Here is a 22847-nt window from a genome sequence, read left to right as displayed (position 1 = left end):
AGAATTTGTTTCAAGATAGGGGTCTGGGACTCTGTTTCTTGAGAATAACATATATTTTGTTTTATCTACATTTATGACCAAGACCATTTGTCTTGTAGCCAACTCAAGGGCGAGAAATGCCTCTTTCAGGGCAGGAAGGGAACGTGCAATTATATAAACTTTAAGATATTAAATTTATGTTAAAAATGTCCAATTTTGCCGAAGTTTTTTCATTAGAGGAAAATCATTATAATCAATAAATAATTCTCAATTTTTGTAATTTTTTATTCGAAAGAGAAATGCAGTGTTGAGATATTTTTTCAAACATTAAAATTTGGGAAGAGAAAAAACACGCTTTTTATTTTTAGAAAACTGTGGCTTCTTGTCATCGTGACACTTTACGCCAATTTTGTAATTAGCATATAGAAAGTGAAAAAAAAAATCATTATAATCCCTAAACAAACCTGAAATAAGGTGGGTCAAATTTAGATCATTCCTGATGTTAAGAACCTCACCTTGAAAGGACAGACGAAAAATAAGCACGTGAGGCATAGATCCAATTATCCCGCGCCTGAATTCAGGCCTGATTTGAAGTTTTCCTCACCCGTCAGTGCTTGTCTGAAAGAAGGCTACGATAATCGGAGATTTTTGTTCCTCTTGTGACGTCACGAGCCTGATGTCAGGCCTTGTGTAAAGGGTATATTCCTGTTGCCTTAGAACATCTATTTATTCTTACTATCAGCCTGCAAAGAAGCAACTTACTTCATTTTAAATTCGTCTGCGTTTAATATGTTCCTTTTTTTATAACAATTAAAATATATCAATTAACTATTGTCTTTTTTGCTTTCATGTTTGCAGAAGAACAATGTTTAGACTGGTTTTAACTCTAAATGCTTATTTCAAAATGAAAATCATCACAAATTTCACATCTAAAATGGAACATACCTTTCGGGATTAAAAGTTTCGGGCTCAGGAAAAAACTCGACATCGTAATGCATTGCGTACAGTGGAATAAGCACAGGTATTCCTTTTTCTAAAACTATACCTGTATCACCTAACTTGTAATCTGATGTCGTTATTCGTGCTGTCCTGAAAAAGAAAGATAATAAAATAAAACAAATGAAACAAAAATATTAAATTAACTTCATTTCAAATTTTAAAAGTTTTTGATTGGGAAACAAAACGGTTTGAAAAGTATGAACGCACTCTGAACCAATTTTTCACGCTCAAACGAGTGTTTTTTTAAATGTTTTTTTTAATTGAAAGCGTTAGTAAATTTTATGCTTAACTATTTAATTTTGATTTCATGAACTATATTTACAATAACTGAAACAACAAAAATATGTTATCAATTTCAGTTCCTTTCACCCCTTCAGTTGGAATTAGATAAGCTTAGTTGAAGTAAGATAAATTTCAAGATATCCCCTTCATTGGAAATACCCCTATAACTTCGAGATATTCCCTTCTTTGGAAATTATCACTTAGCTTCAAGATATTCCCTTCATTGGAAATACCCATTTAACTTCAAGATATTCCCTTCATTGAAGGTATCTGTTTAGCTTCAAGATATTCCCTTTATTGGAAATAACCATTTAGCTTCTAGATATTCTCTTCATTGGAAGTATCCATTTAGCTTCACGATATCGCCTTCAGTCTGAAGATGGCTTATAGCAATATTTAAAAAGCAATAGAGTCATTATCATCAAACGAAACAAAAATTATGGGATAGATGGTTATAATAAAAAGATAGTTACATTAATGTAGTTAATATAGATTGATGTCCGGTATGCAGCAAGCCAGGTCTGAATGGGTTATGAAATATAACATACCTGAATATCTTGAGGTGCATTTCAAAAAAGCAGGAGAAATTAAACAATAAGCTTACCCTAATTGTACTTATTACTAAAATGATTACTAATTCTGACAAAGCGGTACCTCACAAAAAAATTACAGATACCTAACCATTTCCTTCCTAGTTTGTTGCCAGAGAGATAAATTTTACATGAAAAAACCTAGATTTATTTCTAATAATTAATGATAATTTTTCAATCATCTCTTGGAGCTTTTATTAATTATATTTTTCATACTTTTTTCATAATTTTGTACTAACTTAAGTCAGAATAAATGAAAAATATTATATTTAGCATTTTAATAATTAATGGTTAGGAGATACAGCATGGAACACCGGTGTCCTTTTCAAATTTGCAGTTATTCAGCATTGAAATTATTATATATATATTTTTAAATTTTTAATAGCTCTCTTTAGCTATTGAAACGCACTGAGCTCAACCTTCAGGTCCAATTATAATTATTTATACACTTTACCTCTTTGGAGCGGGCGAGTCATGAATGTATTCATACGGAATAAGAATCAGGGTGAAAAAAATTTAAAAGTCATAGCTTAAGTTTGTGCATGACTAAATCGACTGACTTATCTTTTACTTTCCCTTCAAATCTAACACATCATAATATAATAGATAAAGCAAATACAGCAACAAAAATAATCCAACCACTCATCTACAACCAGAACGTATCATTAAAACTAAGAAAACTGATATATACTTCGATGATTAGACCAATTCTCTCGTATGCCTCACCTGCATGGACAACCATACCAGAATTCCTCATGAAGAAGCTCAACCGATGCCAGAACAAGATACTAAGAAAAATCACCTGTGCAAGATAGTTCATCAGAAATACAAATATTCATAAAGACCTCAAGATCCCGACCGTATCACAATAAATTCACAAATTAAATGCAGATTTCTTTGACAAGGCCAAAAAATGCAATGTAGCTTACTTCAACCAAATATTCACCATCGAAAACTGCAAAAAAGAAACAAAATTCAGACCAATAGCCCCTCACTTTACATCCGACGCCTCATATCACATTCATCAAAATAAACAAGAGCCTCAACTCACAGACCTCACAGATCCACCTATAGCATCAGATTCAGCAACAACAATATTGAAAGATCTATCAAGCGTTTCCCCACGTAGACCATCAATCTGCATCCAGTTCTATAGCCACACATAGTTTAAAGCAAGTTGCTTTGTTTTATTTTCTTTATTTCTATTTATTCAAGCAAAGTGCTTGTGAATCCCCCTCATAGCTACCACACTGCCTGCTGACCACAAAGAACTCACACAATTCTAAATAACTCACGGTGGATGGGGTAGGGGCTGCTTCGCGGCCCAGGTGCCCAGCTAGTATAACTAAAGAAGAAGTTTGCTATTTTCAGTAATTTAATATCATGGACCGGACATGATATGAGATTTGCTTAATTTCGCATTATAAATAAGAATAACAATGCTTCCTAGGTTTATTAATATGTTTCGCAAAGCAACTCAGGCCGAAAGAAACACGCTATAAAGACAGGAAAATTAAAAAAGGGAAAAATACTCGCGTTTAAGCAGACCTCTAATGTCTGGAATTATACATAGATCAATCTAGAATATAGCTCGGGATATCTAAATATTAGAGATAATGTAGACATTGATATATTATGGTGATATAAGATACCTAAAACTAAACTAAACTCAGTGGCGCGACAGCCCATAGATGGCCAAGGCCTACTGAGCCATCTCAGTTTTCTTGACCTTGGGCTCTGGGGTGCAGGAACAGATGTTCCGGTCAGGTGGTCAGCCGAAAGCGGAACCCCCAGTGTTTAGTTTCCAAGCATGCTTGGTACTCATTTATCGACCCACTGAAGGGATGAAAGGCTGAGTCAAACTTGCCCGACCCGATAAGATACCTAGATTTACAAAATTCTAAATCTGTAATATATTAATAGTATAGTACAAAAATATTTTCGATTCTTAAATTAATTTTTTCTAATTGAATGTGGTGGAGTTGTGAATTGCTTGCTTTTATAATATAAATAATTATAACAATAAGTATTCTAGATGCGTTTATTTTTTTGTAAAACAATTTAACAATCGAGGCTCTAAAAAAATCCAGGTCCTAAAGTAGAATGCGATATGAACTAAAAAATTAAAAAGAGAAAAAGTACTCACATTAAACCAGGTGGATACATTCTCAAAGTTTCTGATACGACCGCGTCCATAAGTTTCATGTCTCTCACTGCGTCGTAACCAACTTCGCCCTAAAAACATAGAGCTTAAAAATTTAATTTTTTGTTTAATGTCCTACAATAAAACAATAAAAAGCTTCTTTTTAGGCATTCTTAAACAGTAAGACCTCAGTAATCCGAAATAATTGTGACAGCACTCTCATCGGTTAATCGAACTATTCAAGTATAGGTTATGGATTATTAACGTAGGTATTTGATTGATTTTTCATAATAAACTCCGAAAATTTATATTTTTTGATTAAATATAACTACGTAATAATTGCCTATTCTTTCGAGTAAGTATAAATATATTTTATTTTAAAATTAATTTGTCTTAATGTCCTAAATAGTTTTTAGCTCTTTTTTTGTTTAAACCCTTTGTACAAATGGAATCTAATCTGAAGCTTTAGATGATTTTTTTAAAATTTAATTTCCTTTATTAATATTCTATTTCAAACTTCGTAAAGCTATATCCCTATTCCATATGTTATCATTTTCTCTCTCAGATATCATAGCATGCTTCCTTTTAGTAGAAGTAAAGGCCATGATGCTGAAACAAAACTATACTTAAATTAATAACAAAAATGGATTAATTCTTTGCGGTCAGATAATATTAAGAGTGTTTTTGTGATTTTGAAGGTTTCATGTACAGTTGAAATAAAAGTTCATATTACTGGAACTGATTAAAGAGTTAATCCTCCCTTTCCTACACAGTGCACGCAGTTTAGTAAAACTTATTGCAAAAATATTGCAAACCACTAAAAATGTAAAACTATTAACTTTTAAACATCCACCGTTTCATAGCAACCTCTGTTTCTTAAACAGCATAAAGGTCAAGTATATCTCTTTACCAGACGACCCAGAGGTTCATCAGATTTTTAAATTAGCGGCAAAATCTATACTGTAAAATGTATTCCGTTCTTTTTTAACCCTTTCGCACCGGACGGGACATGTGCTGTCCAAGTCTGGTAAATTTTTGATATTACGGCTGGGACAGCATATGTCCCAGTTACTGAAAAATATCTAGGACAGAAAATAACGCCCACTTTGGGCTCCAAACCGATTTAAGGTCTCATCGTTCTGAGTCCATGAATTTCTCACGTCAATCATTCCAGATCTAATCAAGCAAGCGACAACTTGCTACGGACAGCGAATACATATTTTCGAGCGGTAGTTTATTAACTGCGATTATTGTTTTAATAAATTCAATTTATTAGGTTTTCAACCACCACTATTTCTAAACAATTTGAAGGCTTATTCGAAGGCTCCTTCTTCTGATAAAGAGTCGAAATGAGTCAAAAAAGAATTTACCCTGAAAACAAGTTGGGACAGCTCGCTTATATTAGTGAGCCTTCGGAAAACACTGTAGAGGAGACCAGCAATGAAGTCGTGTCACCCAATCACAATGATTTGTTTGATGATGAAGTTGAGCTCCAGAACTAGAATCCACCGTCACTTTCATGGTCCTATCCAACTAACTTTGCACCACGAATGCCACTAGATAGTTACATCAAGGGCCAAGCAAATTTCTCTATTGGCAACGAAGCCACCAAAGTGTATTCTTACTTCAAGATCTTTCCCAAAAGCTTTTGCATTTACACTGCCCAATGTACGAACGAAAGTATAGAAATGCGAACAAGGAAGTCAATAAGCAAAGGCCCTCTTCCTCCAAAACTATATCATCATCATCAACAACTTTTCAATGTTGGAAACCATTTCCCAATTGAAAGAAAAACGCACAATAGATGTGCATGGTTCGTAAAAATGAATAAAGAGGCACTCTCGAAAATAGTGTGCACCTCTTGCAACGTAGCAGCACTGTGCAAGAACTGTTTCCAGCCCTACCACCCCCTCAAGAAATCCAGACTTTAGATACTGCTGTTCCTCCACCACTACTTTCAAATTTTTCAATTTTTTACCTTTCTTATTTTATAACTGTTAATTTCGAAAAGTGTTCATAAATAAATACGTTAACAAAAATGTTAACACAAATGTACATGAAAATGTTAATTAAAAAAAACGTTGCCTAAAATAATCATCAAAATGTTAAGTAAAATGTCAATAAAAATGAGTTATGGACTCTAGAATTCCGGCCGGGACATACCCTGTCCTGGGATTTAGATGCTTTGTCCTTACGGCGGGACATATGCTGTCCCATCAGTGAAGCTTGTGAAATAATTGTTATTGGTGGTGTGCTGTTATGGGGACGCTTATGCGTCTCCAAGACCTTCAACCTTTTGGGCATGAAAGTTATTTTATCTAATAATCGCTTGGAGGAAAAATAACTGATCCCGTCAATGGGGAGCACTTGGACTGATTTTTCGCCGTATTGAAAGGGTGAAAGAATTATTATTAAATTCTTCATGATCACCGAAAGGGCATAGAAACTTCAAGTATCTATAGAAGTTCGATGCATGCTAAATGAAAATAATCAAAATTGAAAAGTTTGTGAAATCAGGAAAATTTCAAATAGCTTTTATGAGTAGTTTGTTATCACTGTGGGGGACATTTGGGAACACTCTCTTATTTATAACTCACACGATATGATACAGCTTAACACTTTATGATGCATAACTTTATGATACAGATTAACACTTCTCATCTTCTGACAAAAAAAAAGTATTTTTCACACACTTGGCATTGTTTTAAGATGTACTCACGTGCTTCTTGAACGCCTCATCCACTTCAGCAATTAATTTATCTTGCCATTGTTGGTTTGTTGCTAATGCATACGCCATGTAAGCTATCGTTGAAGCTGTAGTTTCGTATCCAACAAAATAAAATAGAATGCATTGAGCCACAAGTTCATCTTCTGACAGCCCTAAAAAAGAAGTTGTATACTTTAAAGAAAATAGTACTACTACTTCATGCATACTGTCCAACATCTGCGGAATTTCCGCAGTTCCAGAAAATGCATGTACCTGTGGTAGCTAAGATGGGGTATAAGGGATTTGTAAATTAGATTTAAAGGAATTTGGTCATCAGTGCATATAAATTGGTCTAGTTAGTTATGTAATAGTTCCAAAGGACAAATGAAGCCTTGGTAAACAATAAAAAAAATCAATTTGTTTCAACATTTATACTTTAGTTCACTACAATTACATAAAATACCTATGCTATAACTTCATATATTACAGTAGATTTAAATCAAAATTGAAATAAAGTAAAATGCTTCACACATTAATGTGTTTGATTGCTTGATACATTAATGTATCCTAGGAGTCAAATCCTTACCGAAACATTGTCACTCACCTTAATAATGTGACAGATATTTTAATGAATTTAAATTTTATTTATCGCGTGCAAACTTCTGATTAATTTTTAATTAACGCGTGTGTTTTTGAGCCAATTATTGAAAAAGTACATATATTAAAAAAATAAATAAATCGCAATAATTTTTAAGCTCAGTTGAAAAGTTAATTAAGAAACTATGCAAGTAAATTCTGTGGATAATATATGAAAAGCTTAGTGGATGAATCAGGTAAGTGACATTTTCAGGATAATTTATTTATCGGCGAAAATAACATAAAGTAGTCACTTCAATATAAGTATGATTAATGTAACAGAATTGGTTTTGCTTTTACTTTAATTTTCACATAATGATTGCAGAATTTCGATTTCAAATTATGCAGTTGGAAATAAAATGAGGCAATTATAATAAATTATAAGAGAACCCTGCTTTTTAAAAGATCTATAATAAATATTAGTTCTTTTGGAAAACACTGTCCCCAAAATCTTAAATTTTTGGAATTGAAATAGTTATAAGAATAGTAATTGATAGGAGAAAAAAAAACTCATTTAGTTTATAGAAAAGCCATTTTTTGGTGGTAATTTTATTTAACACTACCTATTAGGAACTTGACTTTTATTTTTCTTTATTTATAAAATAAATTTTATAAATGCTACAATCTTCAAAAAGAATAATGCATTTTATAACTTTTATACGTTTTCTTAAATTAACAAATGGTTGCCAATTCTATTTAAACGCACTTCAAGAAAGCTGAAGTTATTAACAAATGGAAACCTAAATTTAAAGTGGTAAAAGTTTCACCATAGCTTTAAAAAACTGGTGGAAAGGATACTTACCACGGCTTTAGAAAGGGATAGATTATCAAAACTAGATGATGAGTTCATCATTATTCAGAACAGCTAGCATTTGGATTATAGGCCGAGACAAGTTCTATGCCTTATGTCCTGCCGCTGATTAAGATTAAACTCTCATAATGTGCTCATTACATCTACCAGCTGAAATTTTCACTGGCGGATGTATTACTTAAATCTACAATGTTATCTATCTAACATCACGAGAGTACGGAAGATTAAAATATATATTAATTATAATTAATATTTTGTTGTGGTAGATAAACAAATATCGTTTTCCTTTTCTACAATCTGAAGTAAATTTCCACAAAAAGCATCGAAATAAAAAAAATGGTAACCATTTCGTTATCAATATATTTGTAGGTACATATCAATTAACATTATCAGCTCACCATTATCAATACATTTGTGAGAGAATAATAATACTAGTATAAACAAAAATTTTCCAGAGCCTACTAAGCACTTACAGGTAAAACAATAAAATTTTATCTGTTTTGCAATTTTCTTACAGTGATAATTCAGAAACTGAGCAAAAGCATAAAAAATGAACATTATCCTTAATATAAAAAAACTATTGAAAACTCCATAGCATGATTTTCTATCTCATGTAACTGTTAACGACAATATCGGTATTGTAAGCCATGGTGGTTCAGGGGATAGCGCTCTAACTTTTCAATGAAGTGACCCGAATCCCAGTAATGGCAAGTCGATATAAATTTCGCATCCGCATAGCACTGACCACAGTGCTAACGTATAATATCCTCAGTGGTAGACGGATCATGGGTTGGAGTCCCTTTGTCACTAGGCTAACCGTGGGTTGTTTTCATCTCCATGTAAAGCAAATGCGGGTTAGTTTAATCAAAAGTCCTCCACGAAAACAAATTTTTCCCAATATTTAATCCAGGAGTTTCCCTGTCTTCTGGATTAGGTTCAAAATTACTAGGCTACGGAGTTGAACATTGATAGTCGCAAACTCAATAATCGGTCTGCTGTTCAACAACGTCTATAAAATGTAATAAAATTTTGGTATTGCATGCAAAATCTTTTCTTATGAATGTTTTGCACAATTTCAACATTTTGAACAAATATATTTTTCTTATTCTTTTTTTTTCAATTATTACGTTGTATTATGCAATGTAATTTTAAATTAAACAACTTTAACTACAATTTAACAAACATACCAAAAAACTTAGATAATTAGAAATTAATAATTATTTACAAATAATATTATTATGATTGTTCCAAAGTTCTGCTATGTTGTTCACTTTTGAACATTTCGTACGATACCTATTTTGGATATTGTATAGAATGCACTTTCAACATATTTCAGACATTGCACACAATGTCTAATCAAGGTAGACAATGCCTAATTTCTAACTTTGTTGGTGACACATGACATGAAAATAATTTTTTAAATCTTCGAGTTTGTTAGAATTGCAGCTTGTGGCTGCAAACATTTCATGTTTGCAATCAAACAACAATGACTACGTATCACCACCACGGACGTGGCGGAAAGCGGCTGACCGAAAGACCTGCACGTGCTTCAACGACAGATGAGGAATGCTCGGATTTTGAAACCAAAATGGCTTAAGAGTTGGCAGATATGGGAAGGAGAATTAAAGAAGATGAAAAGAAAAAGAAAAATAATTTGGAGCAGTCCCTCACGCCTGTGCCAAATAGGCCCGAAATACCGACTACATCAGCGGAAGTCACTTCTCAGTTACCAATATTTGTGCCCTTCCGGTGAAAATTGAAAGGTTCCGCGGCCGGAGATGCCCAATCCAATGCTACAACTGCCAAAATTACGGTCACACGCAGCGAATTTGCAACTCATAACCAAGATGTCTCAAATGTGCCGCAGACTGTTTGAACTTGTGTTGAACGTAAATATGTTTTGAACTTTAGTTAGTATCTCTATTACTATACGAATTAATATTTTTGAATGCTGATCACACTAGATGGTGCCACTAAGGCTTAGCAAAATTTATGTAGAATCTTCATGATTTTGAATCCCGATTTTCTGTATATATGCTATCATCAATTTTTAATGCTCAATTTCAAATTTCTACTGCAATTGATGTAAATATCACAGATTAAGCATGTATTTCATGTTTTTGAATCACGATTTTGTGTATATATGTTATCATCAATTATTAATGCTCAGTTTCAAATTTCTACAGCAATTAATGTAAATATCACAGATTAAGCTCGTATTTCATGTATATCCATCTAATCATGGCTATATTCATTTCTCAATGGCAATTAATGCAAATCTCCGATCAAGTTTGTACATACTTTTAATCATGGTTACTTCATTATAATGTTACCACATTGTTACATAATTCAAAATGTTTTATTCACTGTATATAATTTTAATGATGAATGGGGTAGGGGCCGCTGCGCGGCCTAGGCACCCAGTTTTGTTTAAAGAAAGAAAGAAAGCTTGTAATGCAGCAGAGATGCCGACTGCTCCGGGTTCTACAAATTGATTTTAAAAGCGGTAAAGAACTATTAACTAAAATTTGCAGATTTTCAGTTAATTCTACCAACTTTTTTAAAAGGTTCAACAAAGCATAGCGGCGTTATACATAACCTGCTATATATTTAGAAACAGAGGTGAGTAAAAACTCATAAATCAAACTTACTGACAAGGAATCATACTTGAAAACGCTACCACTAGAAAATATTTATTCGCAGTCGGGAGTAAATAGGCACCTTTAAACGCGGTTTATAATTAAATTAAATTCCGTTAGCGTAATAAAAATATTCATAATTAAACCTACATTTATATTTAAGTTGTTTTGGCATCTGTGTATTCGTTACACTACCATATTGATCGTGTACGTCCTCTTCTTCTTTTGTGTCTGTTTTTTTCACTTCAGGTTTTTGTTCTTCCACGGCGTCCATCAAACTTTGCAAAAAATCATCATACCTCTGGAAAAAGGGAGGAAAATGATTTTATTCTAAGAAGAGTGTGAAATATGAATAAATAAACTGAAAAACTGGAAATCATAGCAGTCGAAATCACCACAAAATAATTGTTTGTTGACGACCAAACCTTTTAACACAGACCACTTTTTTTTAAACACACACCATGGATGCCAACTGCCCCGAATAAGACAAAATACAGTCAAACCCCGCTATAGTGAACCTTCAAGGGACCGAAGTTTCGGTCCACTATAACCGGGAGTTCACTATATCCGTTAAGCAGGCAATTTAATTAATGGTTCCCAAACTCCTCCCTTTTATTACATATTATTCAAATAAATGATTGAAAAATATTATGAAGTAGTAAAAAAATGCGTTATTTTTAATAACTCTTCGTCTTGCGTACAAAAAAAATTTTTTAATCTTTAGCTGATGAGCAATCCTGAATATCAAATATGGAAACGTTTCCCGACTCTCAGATCTTGAATTTCTGTTATTCCACTTTTCAAACCTGTCTACCCTGCCATTCGAGCACATAAAAGTAGTCTCACAAAATCGCTTAGCAAATTCATCGACATTTGTCCAGATACTGGAAGATTGCGGCTTCTTCGAATGCTGAACCACTTCAGTAATGTTTCTTCCACATCCTTGTGATCTGCTTTTCACAACTTTTTTCTGCTATCAAATTTTTTTTTCATGAGCAGAAATTATCTATTATTCCAGCTGTTACAAACTGTAGATTTGGAGAGTTTATATTCTCTCAAAATATCAGTTTGATTACATCCATTTTCAATTTTTCAGATTATGCCCGTTTTATCATCAAAGGAGAACGTTTTACGTTTACTACTCGCCATAGTTGAGATTAAGGCATTGGTTTGCAGGCTTTTTTTAACTGAACTGAGAGCAAAAAGGAGTAGAAATGAGGGCCTTATCAACACAGATTAGTGTCCAACCCTTTGACGAATAATGAATAATCACTCATTCCCTCTGACAGAAAATGCATATTGATCCCACTGACATCTAACAGGTGCATCATCTACCTGGGTTGGAAAAATCTGCTTGGCATGTTTAGGGATGGGGAAGTGAGATAAAGGAATCAAACAGGAAAAAATACTTATCGCTACTTTCCCCTCTATAGATGGTTTTGAAAGTCTGTATATCTATTTATTTTGAAGTAGAAAATTCAAAATTATTCCAAAAAAATGAAGAAAAGAATCAGTCAAAGACAGAAAAAAGTTTATTAGATCCAACTTCTTCACTTTTTTGGTTCACTATATCCACAAAAAATAACATTATACGTGTATAGCAAGGCACGGGACCGAACATTTCATTCACTATAAACCGTGTTCACTATAGCGGGGTCTGACTGTATTATAAAAAGGGGTGAGATCTACAAACTAAACTTTTTAAAACGCTCAACATGACTTATATGCACTTGACTTGACAGAAGTTGTACCGGTAACCTTTCGGTGACAGTTGCTAGTTCGCATTCATAAGCAATGAAGTAGCTTATAATATAAACCTTTGGATAATTTAAAAGAAGTGGTATTTAAATGCCCTATAGATAGAATTTACTAAATTAACTATCGCACATTGAAAGACTACCATTCGAAAATATTTATCTGCTGTCCGGAGTAAGTTGCAGAGATGTCAACTTGCTCCGGACAGCAAATATATAATTTAAAGTGGTAGTTTATCAATTGTGATTCTTGATGTAATAAAGTCAATTTAGTAGATTTTTATCCACCACTATTTCTAAATAATTCGTAGGCTTATATAATTCACCACTTGCATACCTGCCAACTTTTAATCCCTTTCATTATCATTTTTCCCACTGGTATTACAGAGATGCCAACTTGCTCCGGACAGCAAATTTATATTTTAAAGTGGTAGTTGATCAATTATGATTCTTAGTTTAATAAATTCAATTTAGTGGATTTTTATCTACCACTATTTTTAAATAATTCGTAGGCTTATATAATTAATAACTTTTAGTACTGTTGTCATGCTGTACCTTTTAAAAAGTAAGCAAAAATAGTCAAATACTTGCAAAATTTTCATTGTAGTTATTTACCGTATTTTTAATTATTTTGGCGCGTCCGGAGCAGTTGGCATGTCTGGTATTAAAATGGAATTAAAACTTCAATTTTAAGCAAACAAATACGCTGTATATGAGCAAACTTAAGTTGACAACCATGATAGTAACGCATATTAATATATGTGCTTAATTTTTGTAAGAATAGTGGTGATCAAAATCATTTAAAAATTAAGTTTAAAAAAGAAAAAATAGTATATATTTACTACCACTTTAAATATGAAAACAAAATCTTCCGGAAAATCCGGAAGAGTTGGCAGGTATGCACTTGATAGTACTTATGTCATGCTGTACCTTTTAAGAAGCAAGCAAAAATAGTCAAATATTTGCAAAATTTACTTTGTAGTTATTCACCGCTTTTTAAATTCTTGGCGTGTCCGGAGCAGTTGGCTATCTCTGCCACACACGTATATATATTATATATGGCGGCCAACTACTACGCCGTTTCAAAATCTTTCATAGAATTTAGGAAAACCTATTGCTTTCTGAATTCTGGTTCATTTTGCTAACATTTTAATATTAACCTCAGAACGAAAATGTTACTAAGTGGTGTTTCATGAGAAGTTTTAAATCATTTACAAGTAGTGGTGTGGAAAAAATATTTAAATTAAATTTTCGTCGCAAAGAACATCAAGCACACATACAGTATGCTACCACTAGAAGAAGTTTTCCCATAAAGTATAAAAGTCTGGCATTCCTGATTGTATGAAAAGAGAATATAGCCTCCGCACGGTTTTTCATAGGTAGTCCGATCAGACCACTGTGAAGGATATCCATTTACCGAACGAGTCATTTAATACAGAATATAGTTAAAATAAGAAAGTGATAGCAAATATGTGACAAAAAATTTATTTTATTTATGAATATTATTGGCTTGCCTTATTCACTTGTCAATCACTACAGATTCAATTCTCAAATATATAAGATAAATTTCTCTCAATTACTTTTATAAAAGGTTTTGGGTTCATACGCACAACTAGCTCACTTTTTAAACAGTCTGCGCGGACTACTTATAAAAGACCGTGTGGAGGCATCTTGATGTAGGAGGTGATGATATAGCAGGTAAATGATATTTTCAGTGTTATCCCTCATTAATCATGGCATTATGGGTATGTTCTACATAGCACAATCGGTTTAACTTTCTCTTAAATTCTTACCCATTAATCCCCTTTAGTTTTGAGTATGCGTGCATGATTTTTGTTTCAAATTAGGTATTGGTAAATAAAATTAGGGAAATAATTATTAACCCTATGGTCTAATTAGTCTTCATAAAAATAGTTCGGATACCTCTCTTTCTCTTTTTACCGTCATTTTAGCTCTTTGAAAATGTTATTTGCCTGGTTCATCCACTCTTGTTCTTTATCTAGTAAAGTTTGAACACAAGTTGATTCTTGATCGATGAACAAAGTTTTGACATATTATTAGTATTAACGAACTGCAGTTTTTAAAAGCTTGTTACCACTCCTTTTTCTCTCCTTTCTTTGATGGTTTCAACAACAACTTTCTTGAAGAAATCCATTGGTTTCAGTGCTCCTAACCTGAAATATGCCTGCAGTCGCCGAGGAATCAGACCTACAAAAGAAATGTCACACATATTTTGAAATATTAGATATTTTCTTAACCTTGCTCTAAGAATTTCTGTATTTTCCATATACTGCTATTTTTTATTATTATTTTACTCTTTAGCCAGTAAACCACCCTCCATACCGTTCGTTGAGCATTCTTCCACCCATCCTCCAAAATAAAAGAGAAATTTATTTTAATGAAATAAGGATTACGGTGTTCACCCCAGTATAAGTTAATAAAATGAATGGCAATACATCTATCTGATATCACACCATGTATTTTAACCTTTTTCTTACGGATGGTACAACACGTGGACCACTTGTGATGGTACAATATGGTATACCGTAAGCAAAGGTTTCAACTTATTTTCGTTAATAAATTTGCTTGAGCGCTAATTTGCTACCATTTTATTTAAAATTAAAATTGCGGACAAATTTATAACTTAGACTAATTACCAAATGGTCTTTCTGTTTCCAGTCTTGCCGTTCCACAAACCGCTCTGTGGTAGAGTAGTGGGTTCGAATCCCGCTATAACAATGAACGTATCCTTAACTAATTATATAAACTGTAAGATGGATGGATGAGAAATTACCATTTCATTAAACTGAAAATTTATTATTATATGTAAATTACGAAAATAGAAGTGAATGTGACACACCCGTAAGACCTACAATTTTATATTATTTAGTTTACAAACGATAATCATTAGAATTTCGTAAGTGTGTTAAAAGTGTATCCAAGCGTTCCAATGAGAAGATAAGAAGCCAACGAGAGAACACATTTTTTACAATATTTTCTCAATAGAATTTTGTACGTGTGTAAAAAATGTATCCCATCTTTCTAATGAGAAGAGAAGAAGCTGTTGGGATAGCATATATATTATATTCCTGGAACATATTTCCTCCATTCCTAGAATATTTTTATGGTTTTTACGAATATCCTCATAAAAGTATCAATAAATAACTATATATTCTCAATATCTATAACATATATTAATTAAAATTTGTTCACTCTCTTATAATTCTATTATTTGATCAATCGATAGGTGTGCCTAATGAAAATGTTTGATAAATAATTCTTTAATCATAAATAATATTTGATGAATAATCTTGTAAGAGTTGGATACTCATATATTTTAAAAACAAAAGAAAGTTAAGATATTTTGCAGTATACTTACTCAGGAAAATAACCCGCTTTATATCAAATGCCTGATTGCATTCTTTAATCATTTTGACGAAAATATGGTCAGGATTGTTAAGAGAGTCTACTTTAGTTGCGAAAGCTGAAAGTGCTATGGCATCTGTCACAAATGCTCCAAATATCCTGTAAATATTTGACGTTATTTTTCATGGGGACTTTTTTAGTGCATCAAGTCATGATTCAAACGGGCACAAAAACAGGAATATCATAAAGTATATGTTGAATTCATTTGTATTTAGCGTAAATATTTTATTAAATACAACACCACGAATAATTCCTTTACTTTTGGTTTCATAATTTTGAATTTTGATTGTTTCTGTTATTTAACATAATGTTTAAAACCATTTTTAACCCTTTGACGGTTATGAACGAGTTCGGCTAGCCGTCTAATCGTGCTTCATAATGAGTGCAAACGAGTTCCGCTCGGGAGCAAGATTTCGACCGTAATGGTTAGTAACGAGCACTACTCGCGTAGTGAAATTTTTCCCCAATGCGAGCTGAGCTTGTTCGCCATTATTATTCTGCATTGACCAAGTTAAAAACGAATCGCGAAACATAGTTAGTTTTACTGCCTACAGATGGCAGTACGGGTTCCATGAATTTCTTTTCATAATGAAGAGGGAATTTTTTTTTTTTTACCTTGTTCTTTTTATGCGTATTTTGGAGCGTTTTTTTAGGATGTTTGTAAAGTAAAATGGCTGAAAAGCGAAAGTTAGATAATTATGATACATAAAGCTTATCAAGTTTCGAGCCTGATGAAGACTTTGTTCAGGGTATTTAGGTAATTACTGTATTTAAATGCTTCATAAAGTTTTACATTAGTTGTATTTATTTAGCCGATGACAACTTGCTCCGCTTTGTAAAATGGTATTTTCTAGTGGTAGCGAAATTCAAGTTACTTTCAGTATAGTATTTTTCCTTTTAAGTAAATTTTTCATCACTAGGTATCAAAAATTATAAGTTTCATTCAAAATGCAACGTTAAATCTGCAATTTACTGCTTACTCTGTTAAAAAGTAGACGTAACTGTCCTTCTTCAACGAATTTTACTACATAATTTGTTACCACTTTATTATAACTATTCCAGAAAGCGGAGCAGTTGGCATCGCCAGAGAAGGGTGACATTTTCGGAAGAACGGTGGGCGAAAACAGCTGCCACTTTCGACTTCTGTTTGCTCGTAATACTTCGCGAATTAATGAAAGGAAAACTGCTCATTTCCCTAACCGTCAAAGGGTTAAAGATAATTGTCTCCATACAGGTTTGTTTTTAGAAAATTCTTAGATATTAATTGACATTTAAGACAATTTCATGAGGGTTAATCAAATGAAAAGGGAACACGCAGTTCAGCATCAAAAAAATATACTAAGGTTAATAGCGCCATTACTTGGTTTAATAACAAAGTGCATCGAAAAGTTCTTGTAAGTGATTAGCAGTTCACATGACACGTTTCAAGTAAAAATTAGAAATATGCGTTTAGAACAGAACAATGCGAAGAAGTAACATATTTAGAGACACAAAATGGATACACCATAACTTTACTCATATCAGAAAAGAAATGTCAGAAACATAACTATCCATTACACCTTATCATTTTAGCAGTAACAGGAAAACATTCATGCGAGATCTGACGTTTAACTTGCCATGTATTTTAGCTTATCCGTATAACATCTTTGACGAATACTTTTACAACATTTGTAAACAGTCAGTAAACCTATACAATATTCGCCAAAAGCTATAACCATTTGAAGTTAAATACCTTCCTTACTCCCATGATCTGTCACTAAAAATCACTCTGATGCACGTTGTTCTGTTCTGATTCATCGATTTAAGTAGGACTTTACATTTACTTTATATGCCCTCATGCGAACTGATTAATTAGATATACTTAACTGTGGTGAACTTCTCTAATGTTAATATATAACCCTGAATGTTTCGCTACTATTGTTCCAAAATTTCTAATATTACAGCCCGTGACCTTTTTATATTTGGGAAACATACAAAGTATTAAAATATTGCAAATTGAGAATTCTTTAGTAAAATCTAAAAAAAAAATATTATAGTGTTTTTTATATAAATCAGTATATAGTTTGTTTACGATAAGAACTCCCTTACCACAATGTCCGAGGCCATCTGCTGCTATGGAGACGCGAATAGCATATTTCAGGGATTGTAGCTTCTTTTCACTCTAGGGCTAACACAATATACAGAAGAAAAAGATTCCTTTTCTTCGGTCTATTGTGTTAGCTCTAGAAGAAAAGAACGGAACCAAAACCTGTCCTAAACAGTCACCCCACACTCCTACTTGAAAGAGTTATACCTCACTACCATAGTCACCGCCTAGGGTGGATAGGGGAGTCCTTACTTTAGACTAACTATACAAAACTGAAAAAAACAAAACTTCATGATTGAAATGATACTTGCGCCTTGCAATCAACCGGTTCTCCATTTTTGTAATATTTTTCAAATGTCTTCAGAACAGTTTTGGAACAGCCATTGATGATATTCTCCATCTATAAAAAAATATAATTTATTTCTGATGCATATTATATGCAGATTATAACTGATTACTTTCTTTTAATAAAATTTTCTATTGACCACTATACTAAAACATTAAGACAGTGCTATAGCTTTTACTTAATAGTGTCAATATTTAATAGAGCTAATAATAAGATCGTTTCAAATTACAAGAACATATTAAAGTTCGAATTAAAATTAAATTTAAAAAAATAACATTAAAGTAGTTACAAAACAATATATTTTTCTTCGCTCGACAAGTTATGATTGTCTTCTATATCATGAAAATGACTCATACATAAATCACAGGACGATAATTCAAGACTATTTTAATCCGAAAAAAACTTCAATAACTCACGGAATTAAATTCAAGAAAAACTTTCATAGATAACAATAGATATTTACTCATTCCTATTTGCAAAAAGAAAAAAAAAATTCTTATGGTCGGATTTTCACGGACTGTCAATCGGATAACCATTGGGGGAAAAAACTATTGGGGGAAGTCCTGTTAATCAACAACGCGATGATATTGGAGCAGTTGGCATCTCTGCATAAGAGTACAATCACGTCCATTAATGTCAAACATAAAAGCTAAGCCTAACCTTAGGTAAATTAGCGAATTCTGCGAGTTTCATTTCTACCGTGTAGGTTGTCCTATATCAGGGATGGCGAACCAATGGCACGCGTGCCATTTATGGCACGCGACACAATATTTTGGGCACTCCACTGATCACAATCGTTGTTACACTATGAATTGTTATTACACAAATGTTATGACGCTATGAAGCATATGTAACAATTAAATTAAAATTCACAAAAAACAAACAAAATAATAAACAATTATTAATAAAAAAATTAAAAATTAATGCTAAAAAAAACAATTAATAATCGTAAAAAACAAGCTAACAGTAAATAACTAGCAAAAAAAATCAACAGTCCTGCTTAAACTAACATCTTACAACCTAATATAAGTTATTGGTCATCTAATCTGCAACAACAGAAGTCACTCTGATATTACTTTAAGTTGAATTACGTGTATAACTGAGACATTGCAAAATGTTTTTTTTTCTTTTTTCAATGTAAATAAAGAGTTTTGAGTTGATAATATTTAGTATTATTATTTTCCCGATAATCACGAAGTCAGAATTATTTGACGGCACGTCTATGACCTCATTAAGCAATTTTTTAGAAAAAATGGCACGTTGGTGTATAAAGGTTCGCCACCCCTGTCCTATATCATCAATCCAGCAACCTCAAATGGTTTAGAGTCGAAACCGAAGCTGTGAAAATAAAATTTTACAGTCTACCGAAAAAGAAAAGTAGCAAAATATTTTTTTCGAGTAGCGAAAATTTTGGAAGCTGAAAACGGGAATAAATGCAGATTGGAACCTTCAGAAGGATTTTTTTTGGTTGAAAATAAAAAAAACACATAAATCTGTTTCCTTATTAGTAATATTTGACAAAACTCTCAGAAATTCTTTGATCCTTTTTTTTCCAAAAGGGTTATTTACCTTTCTCATCTGTTTTGAAGTAAATGCAGGAGATATGATGGTTCTAATTCTTTTCCAATCTTCTCCATTTAAAACGGAGATCATGGTGTCCAGAATTTTATCGTTAAATGCCTGATCCTACAATTGAAGAAAAAGGCAAATTTGAAACATTTGTATTTAATAAATTACACCTGGAAACAAATTTTGTGATGCATTTATGCAATGATGTTACCTAATTCGGGGGTTTCAAATCTGATTTGCAAAGCTGCAGATTCAATTCAAAATGATGTTTTTTAGTTTAGTTTAATTTTTTGTCTGAATGCATACATTTCTATGAAACGTTTTGTTTTATGCACACAGTGAACAAAGAGTTCTCATACAACTTTAAAAGCATATCAAACAATTACAAAGTGTTAATGTAGTTCCAATTCATTTCCGACACTTTAATGTAAGGAATATATAAGCTATTGCAAGCATATATCCTGTATTACTTACGATTTCCTTTTTCTCGGTAGAATGTAGAAATTTAGAGAAAGAGTGATAAATAAATTCATCGAAGGAGAGCAGTGGGGCAAAATTTTCAGAGACTTGAAAGATCTGGGAATGATGACAGATTTTATTTACAGAACTAGCAGAAGGTATCATGATATGGCTTTAACAGGAGAACTGGCTGACCGCGGTCGGTTCGAACAAAAGAAACTGTGAAAAGAGTCAGGGAAAAGATATGAGGAAGCATATAGAGTTGCGCTCTAAAGCTTGCCCGAGAGCTCAAAATATCAAAGGAATCAATTTTAAATATTTTGAAAAATGACCTCTGGTGGGAAACTCATAGAAAGAGCTGTTTGATGTAGGAGGGGATGCTCAAGCTTGCTTAGAAAATAAAAGGCGGTATTATTCCAAAGAATTTATTGTAAAGAAACTTAATGAGTGCTACTTTAATGCGAAATGTTTTTGCCTGATTTATTTTGTATTATTTTAATAAAACCTTGAAAGTGCATGAAAACTTGTAGGTCACAGTGTAAACGCATGTATTCTCGTCTGCGGCTTTGAAAATAATGTTGAAGTAAAAAAAAAAAGAATAAATAAATAAAAAGAAAAGCAATAATCGTTTTAAGTTCAGAGAGGGTAATGTATTTATTATATTATTTTCAGTGAGGCTATGTCTTGGCGAATAGTAAGCAGCGGTAATTTTAAGTTTATGATTGTCATATTTAAGAAGTATAGAGATTTTCTTGTAATCTTCTTTGTTACTGTTGTATTCCGTATAAAGATTAATTTTGGCTAGAATTGCTATACCATTTCCTCTGTAATTATGATCACAACGATAAAGAAATTATTTGGAATCTTATTACATTCGACTTACAAGGAATCGTCTTTCATTCGACTTATGAGACTCGCATTCGGTGGTTTGTGAACTGTTTGAGTTCTCACTCTGGATTTATCATGCCTTTGTTTTAAATTTAACGCATCTTTTGAGGGTAGATGGATGTGCTCCTCCGCTGTTTGCACTTGTTGCTTGATCTTCTTTTGGTTTTTCGCAGTATGTCCATTTGTCTCAACCGCATTTTTATGCTCTTTTGAGCATGAAAACGAGATCTTTGAACCTGATTGAATCCATGGCACCGGAAGCATAGAGTTATTATTTGGCGACCTCTGTTATTTTACAACTTTGACACAAAGGTGCTTCAAATATTCAAGTTTTTAAACCTTTTTGTTATTTTCAGCTTCCGGCAGAGTCACAACAGAGATAATCAACAACAGAGCTGAATCGTAAAAGGTGTTTCATTTAAACTGCTGTTTCAAACAATTTGAAACAATATATGTGGCTTATCATTATAATGTCCCCTCTCATATTTATAATTTTGTAGGTTATTAAAATGACTAGTATTGTGTTTCAGAGCTTTTTTTATTTTTACCTGAAGAATAAAATGCATCACTAACCTGCCTGTGGCTGAAGTAATTGAAATCCTTCACAAATATATCTCTCAAAAGTTTTGGATCTGAAATCGTAATGGCGGGCTGCGAAAACGAAAAAGTCCTGAAAAATGATAATAAAATAAAATGAAACTATAAAATGTAATAAAAAACTATGTTTTTTAAACGGTCTAAAGAGAGTCTGTTTTTATCGGACAATAATCAAATACTATAGGTCTCATCTCCTTCGTAAACTGTTATCACCATCGATAGATTAACATTTTATTTCCTTCAAAAGTGACACGTTCTAGTTCTATTTTGTCTTTAATTTAACAAAAACAAAACTAATTTAACCATTTTGATTAGAGTCGGGTACAGAGCTCCACTTAAAATTTCAGCACTTTAGTTTATCAGAAAGGGGATGAAATTTTCTATAACCATCAATCCCTCCTGCAACTATCAGAAAATGATATAAACTTTCTTTGCAACTATCGTTATCATCATGATAGTGGATAAAACAGACAAGTTTATCTGCCGACTTAAAGCAGGTTAGTTTTAGGGTATTTATAAATCAGAGAAAATAACATGACTTTGCAGCATCAATGTGGGTATGTTAATGCAATGGAATTGTTTTCACTTTAATTTTATTTTAGCATAATTAAAATACTTTATAATTGGGAATAGTGAAAGTTTATTTTAGTCTTCACGAAACATGTTAGGGAAAGGAATTTGCTACAAATGTTTCTTTTTTTCTGTCTTAATTTCATTCCAAATTTTAATTAAGAAAACAGGTTAATAATACTTAACTAATACTTTTGTTTATTTGTTTAATGTCTCCTAGAAATTATCTGCTCCATTTGTGAATAGATGATACACATTAAAATGCATCAAAAAATTAATTAATCAGTTTTATTTAAATTTCTTATACCAGTTATATAAAAATAAATTATTTTTTACATATTTTTGTTGCATTTGTTCGTATCGTGC

At 32.4% G+C, this 22847-nt stretch overlaps 1 protein-coding gene across 1 annotated transcript in view; it reads right to left on the bottom strand.

Moving 5' to 3' along the window:
- LOC147808571 (cytochrome P450 3A9-like) overlaps nt 1-22847 on the bottom strand; it is a 33478-nt gene that overhangs the window by 2474 nt on the left and 8157 nt on the right. Inside the window, exons 4-12 of the mRNA XM_087163418.1 lie at nt 21888-21984; nt 19968-20084; nt 18364-18452; nt 15920-16065; nt 14636-14748; nt 10937-11087; nt 6713-6873; nt 3997-4085; nt 925-1068 (exon numbers count right to left, since the gene is read on the bottom strand). Coding sequence (XP_087019544.1) covers nt 925-1068; nt 3997-4085; nt 6713-6873; nt 10937-11087; nt 14636-14748; nt 15920-16065; nt 18364-18452; nt 19968-20084; nt 21888-21984 — 1107 coding nt within the window. The remainder of the gene's footprint in view (nt 1-924; nt 1069-3996; nt 4086-6712; nt 6874-10936; nt 11088-14635; nt 14749-15919; nt 16066-18363; nt 18453-19967; nt 20085-21887; nt 21985-22847) is intronic.

Source organism: Parasteatoda tepidariorum, chromosome 5, assembly GCF_982258835.1.
Source record: "Parasteatoda tepidariorum strain Cologne lab strain chromosome 5, Ptep-v5.0, whole genome shotgun sequence".
NCBI lineage: Eukaryota > Metazoa > Arthropoda > Arachnida > Araneae > Theridiidae > Parasteatoda > Parasteatoda tepidariorum.
Note: the sequence above shows the minus strand (reverse complement) of the source record. Positions and strands in the feature narration are given on the sequence as shown.